Source organism: Drosophila teissieri, chromosome X, assembly GCF_016746235.2.
Source record: "Drosophila teissieri strain GT53w chromosome X, Prin_Dtei_1.1, whole genome shotgun sequence".
NCBI classification, from domain to species: domain Eukaryota; kingdom Metazoa; phylum Arthropoda; class Insecta; order Diptera; family Drosophilidae; genus Drosophila; species Drosophila teissieri.
The window spans coordinates 7,342,503-7,348,502 of NC_053034.1; the positions used below are offsets into that span (position 1 = coordinate 7,342,503).

The window sequence follows — 6,000 nt, forward strand, 5'->3', positions numbered from 1 at the left end:
ATTTGGCTAACAATTCGATGTCTAACTGGGTGATGGGAAAAATGTTCAGTTTAATGTACAAATTCTTGTTGACTTAATAATTCGGTAAAAGTTCAATTGAGCCCAGCTTTGATAAATATTTTATCGTTTTTATTTGTTTATCACATTGACTGAAAAACATTTCCAAGAACTTTAAGTACATCGATCGATTTTTAAAGGGCTTTACCTTATGGAAAATATGTTATACTTCCAAGAACCGACTGCTGTGCAGATTTATTTCTTTCGATTGTGTTACCAAAGTTTACAAATGAGTTCAGCCGATGGAAGGCAATTTATTCAATTAGCCGAACACGAAAATAGCCAGCATTCTCAGTGGAATTGGCGACAAAGGCAAAGTCGCGATGAATTGAAATTCACTTTAAAAGTGTCAGCAGTGGAAACTCGGAGATTTTGGGCTCAAAGGGCGGACTTAAAACGTAGCTGGCATCGGAAACGGAATCGGATTTTGGCGGTCTTAAGTGCGATTAGGCAATTAAATGTGGAACGGTACGTAAACGTATTTGTTTCCGGCACCCTTCGTTCTTTTGCGCCCAGTCAGTCGCTCTGTCAACACTTTGTTTGCCATCGTGGCATTATAATAATATATAAATATAATGGCAGTAAATTCCCCACTCCCACTCCCACAGACGCAGCAGCAGCCATCTTGCCTGCTGTCTTATAACGGTAACCACGTCCTCGGTGTGCGCTGTGTGTATAAGTGTATCAGTGTATATGAGTGCGCTGTGTGTATGTGTTTGTGGGAAACGGAAGTGCGGCATATTTTCCGCTTAAAACGCCACAATGTGCTCGACTTTGCCTTTGTGTGTGTGTGTGTGTGCGTTGTGTGCGGGGGAAAAGCTGGAAAAAAGCTGGAAAAAGATGGGCCACAGCGACAATGAGGAGTCACAATTTATTCGCATATATTTTTTATTATTTTTCTTTTTATTGTCCACAGCACAAAGCTCATGTGAGCCAACGCACACCTTGGTAATCAGACAGTCAGTCAGTCAGTCGGTCGGTCGGAGCAATTAAATGCTTTAAATGAATGTTGAATTAAAGTAACGACTGCCAATAATCGTATTCGTATATTGTTTGTGGCACATTCGAAGCCGCATTGCGGCATTCATAAAGTGCTCTTTATGAAGTGAAACTAATGTACTCCCATTCTCTAGCAGAAATATGCAGCAAATGTAATTAACAGATGAACACAACGTGGTTTTTTAAATGCTGTAATTAATACAATTACATATTAACTAGAAAATTCATAAAAAATATTAAATTCCAAGCCCACTAACTAGAATTTAATCCTTTAAAGCCAGACACTGCATTTGATTGAATTAGATTGCGTTGAGAGCTGCTTAGTTTTCAATTTTCACAGCTGTTGCTGCAGCTTATCTGCGGCAGGCTGTCAGTTCTTGACTGCATCCTGGCATCCTGGCAACCTGGCAATCTGGCATCCTGGCAACCTGGCATCCTGGCACAAAGAATTCCATTGTTCCTCTGGTTCATAATAAAGGCAAGTTATTAATCGTCAGTGGACCAAGATGCTGTTTAATCAATAGGCATTTATCATCCAATTTATCGCTGCCTGCTACTCTGCTTCAGTTTTAAGCCTGCCGAAGGAAAGCCAATATCCTGCAATTATCCTTCCGTCAAGGCACTGCAACGCCTTTTGGTCGTGCTCACTTCATTACCGGATTTGCAGCCTCTGGCAAATGGGAAATCCGTATCAAATTTCAAAATCGAAGCCTGGAATTGAGCTGATGCACCGCTGCAAACGCACACCGAGATACTTTGCATTTTGCTCAATTAGCAACCAAATGCGAATTCAAGCCAAGTGGCGATTTTAAAGTTGACTAGTCTGGTAACGAAATGCAGATAGTAGGTGCAAAATGCAAAATGCAAAATGCAGTGTGGCTATCTGCTCTTGTGTTCAGTGTTTCTTTTCAGCATTCTGGCAAACTGGCTAACGAAGTTTAGCCCGAAAATGAAGCTGCACAAATTGTTTACAAAATCCAATTAATTACGACCCCTCGCCGTGGCTTTTTATGCAGTTGTTTTTGGCGGCGACTGTGTTTTTGTCCCTCACAGAGTTTCCACTCAGTGCTTTGTGACGAAACGTTGATCTTGGTTGTTTCCCAATGTTATTCCAGGAACTATGTATGTATATATACTCACTAAGTTTTTTATTTGTACTTGCCAAGCTTTGGAGAATCGGTGTTTAAAGTTGCAGTCGATATACGCGCATCACTGGCTGCATCCTGCTGCAGACTGAATGCCATGTAATTGGTGCACGCCGCTTAATTTCAACATTATTAGACGGTAATTTTGCGAGGAATTTCAAAATGCCAGGTGCACTCGCTTGCTCTTATCGGCTGGCGTTCAAGGGGCGCCGGATTTCCACTCGGTTTTCACTGCCTGCCACTGGAATTTGATCAACAATTAATTATTTGTCTTGCGTGGGTCATAACCGCATCACATGCCGAATTTCCCCATTGTTCTCATGCGAGTCAAAAGAGCATTCAATTTCCATTGTGCGTTCTCCATTCAGGTGCATCACAATGCGGCCTTTAATTTGATTAGTGCTGCCAGGAGATTCCGACGAGCTTCACATTCTCTGAAATTAGTCCAAAAAGCCAACGTAGTTAAAGCTACTTTTTTCCTGTAATATTTGCAGGCTTTTCAAGCAGATTTACTGCAATTACTAGTTGGGTTAGTTGGAAAAGTTGAGGCTTAGATCTTACTTTAAGTATTAAATCTTTATGAAATACATCAACTTTTCATGCACCCCTCGCTGTTTAATGTTTAATATTCGTCAGAATTTGAAATAAACAAATCGAGCTATCGAATTACAATGAATTCAAATGATGACTGCGCCTCATGTCAGCAACAATCAATTTGGATATTATTTAATCAAATGCAATGCCAAAAGAATATGATATCTCGTTAATTAACGACACAATTAATTTATGGAACAACATTTATGTAAAAAGCATCAAATATGCAAAAAAAAAAAGCGAAAAAGCGCATCAAATTGTGGCTATAAATTATTTGGAGTTTTAATTAAAATTGCAAAGGCTGAGCGTAGTAAAAAACCAAAACTTGCTAAGTGAAATTGCAACGAAATTTGTCAGTTTATTAATTTCAGCTAAAACTGAAGAAGAAATGGCAGACACATCAATAATAATATTGCCTAATAAAAAATGAGGTAACTAAATAATGTAATTTAATCATTTTTTAGGACTTGTGAAGTGTGCTGTGCGATTCCATTTCGATTGCCATTGCCGTAGTGTTTCCAAATTCCCTCTACGAATCATGTCCAGCCAGCAGAAGCAAATCAATGTGTATGTGCCACCGATCAGTGGTTTTCCGGAGGCCAGTTTGCTGGGCGGCTATGGACTGCAGGATCGCATTGAGTTGCCCAAGAACACCACGGAGGTCCTGGAGGAGGTCCTCGATGAGCGGGACGCGCACTTCCTCTACGTAGTCGATAGCCAGGGACGCCTGTTGGAGCACATACGTTACTACGGGAAGGACTACCGGATGGCACTGCGTGAGGCGCTAACCGCGAATGTCCTTGACCGCCAGGATACTGCCGTGGATATCCCCATGCATCGCGAACAGCAGAACGAAGAAACATACCAGTGCACACAACAAATAAATTAACTGTTTCAATTAGAGCACTTCATCGATGCTCGATGGCCGGAAAATCAAGTACAAATTCGCCGTATTTCCCGCGGTGTTTGGTAATGATGCAACATATAAAATACATATAAAATATAGACAGTTTTCATATTTTATTCAACGAATTAAGTCTTTGCATGAAAGCCATGAGTTGATTAAACTCATTTATCACTTATAGATGATATTACCAAATAGTCTGTTTGTAAGTCGACTAAGCGGTATGTTTTTTGATGCGTTTGGAATTTTTGTAAAAGTAATTTTTCCTCTCTGGGTTCTGGCGAGCTATTTATTTCGATGCGTACATATTTGCACAACAGATGAGTCACTTCAGCGCATTTTTCCCCTTTCTGACTCACACGAATGGCTGATAAAAATATTTGTATTTACTTTCTGGTCACAATTTGTGATAAATGAATTTTTTTCATTTGGTATGATTTTTTCGGTTGAAGAATGAAATGTGGAAAACGAATTACATTTGCATCGGCATGTGTCGGGCATGCAGATGGGATCCGCATCGGTGTTTGCATCTGTATCTGCATCCTCATCCGCATCTGTATCTGCATCTGCATCTGCGCCTGAAAATGAATCCGTATCTGCAGGTATTTGCGTGAGCTACTTCATTGCATAATGGGGTTTTTATGGCCGGGGGATTTAATATGTTGCGGATTCACACTAGAAACGTGTAAAGTAATGTTTAAAGAACTGAATAAACTAAATGGAATGGAATTTGCTAGCAGTCGATATTTGTATATCATGAGTAATTAAATTATAGATTTAATAACTATGTATACTCAGTTGCAATTCACATCGAAACAGTTTATTTTAAATGTAGGTTTTGCAAACCACGCAACTAATTTAAGAGGTGTGTGCATCAATAAAATCGCTGGTGGAAATATAGAAAATAATTACACAATATTTACCAACACATTCGTGGGCAGTGGAATTCGCATGTCCCTGCTAATGCCGTTCTCGACCCTCATGCAAATTCGGATAATTGAGCCTGCACAAGTATTGTGTATTCGACCCGTTGCCACAGTTCAATTCATGTCTGCATTGCCACTGGATGCCCCCGTTTTAGGATCTCAATGGACGGGTATTATGTTAAATTTGATGTGTGCTGTGTGCTCTGTGTGTGTGCTCGCTATGGCAACTGGTCAAAAGGCCAGAAGAAGGTCGTATCTGGATAACTGGATAACTGGACTGAACACTTAATGCCTTGAGAATTTTTAAAAAAACGAAGAAAAGAATTCATTGCCATGGAAGCCAATTTGTCCATAAGTAAACACCTGAGCCCCAATAGAGTCAACTCAGCTGAATACCATTAACCAGTAACCGGCCTAATTGGATGGGTTACATGTGACTTTTGGGCGTGAATGTATCTGCATCTGGGTAGATTACCTTGTCGTCTCGTTTTGAATGAGTGCCCAAAAATCGCATATTGATTGAGCCTTCTGATGTACAAAATTCCAAAGAAACTTTACAAAACTTGCGACAAAGGCTTATCACATTAATAAGGTTTATGCCAAGTGAATAAGTTAATCTTAATTCAAGGAACTATGTTTATTGAAGCCCTCCAGCTATGCTGTTATACTCGTAGTTTCTAAAATCAAGGCGCTCATACGGACAGACGATCGAGTCGGCTATTGAACCTGAATATATGTATATATAAATATATAAATAATATTATATATATAATAAAATATATGATATAAACATGAATCAGTTTTAAAAACATTTTGAATACAGTGGTAACCAGTTACAAGACTAGCACGTAAATAGCAAAGCTTCTGATTCTGAAAAAACAACCCCACTGAAAGTGCTGAATCGTTAGGGCCAATCCTAGTGGATTCGAGGATTCTCCGCCAGATTTTGGACGCCTTCGCGTCTGGGGCATGCGCTGAATGTGCTCCGGGTGCAAGTGAGATGGCAGTCATGGTGCGAGCGGGACGGGGCAAGGCCGACGAGCGGAGTAATCGGTGTCCTTGGCTGGGGAACACGACTCGACTCGACTCGACTCGACTCGACTCGACTGGACTCGACTCAAGGCTAACCTGTTGACAAAGTGCATATTGCGCATACGCCCCGTACGGCGCACAAGTCCAACAGGTAAGCCGCTGGCGTAGGCGTTGCACATCCATCCACACAGTCAACCAAACACACACTCACACAAACACACACACACACACACAACCTTGCCGTTGGCAATCGGACCTATCAAGGCTAACAGGGCGCCAATAGCATTGATCTGCGTAAATCAAGTTACCAGAATTACTGCCAGCCCCATTCGCACTGGACACT

The 6,000-nt window shown here is 40.8% G+C and overlaps 1 protein-coding gene across 1 annotated transcript; it reads left to right on the plus strand.

The window, feature by feature from the left end:
• The first annotated feature begins 3,270 nt into the window (after nucleotides 1–3,270).
• On the plus strand, nucleotides 3,271–3,827 carry LOC122624713. The gene has a single exon (XM_043804393.1). It carries the CDS (start codon nucleotides 3,334–3,336, stop codon nucleotides 3,682–3,684), a length of 351 nt encoding a protein of 116 aa, XP_043660328.1. The 5' UTR covers nucleotides 3,271–3,333; the 3' UTR covers nucleotides 3,685–3,827.
• The last annotated feature ends 2,173 nt before the right edge of the window (nucleotides 3,828–6,000 follow it).

Excerpts from the sequence above, each read along its gene's own strand:
- LOC122624713 (XM_043804393.1), top strand. The coding sequence starts at position 3,334 with ATGTCCAGCCAGCAGAAGCAAATCAATGTGTATGTGCCACCGATCAGT.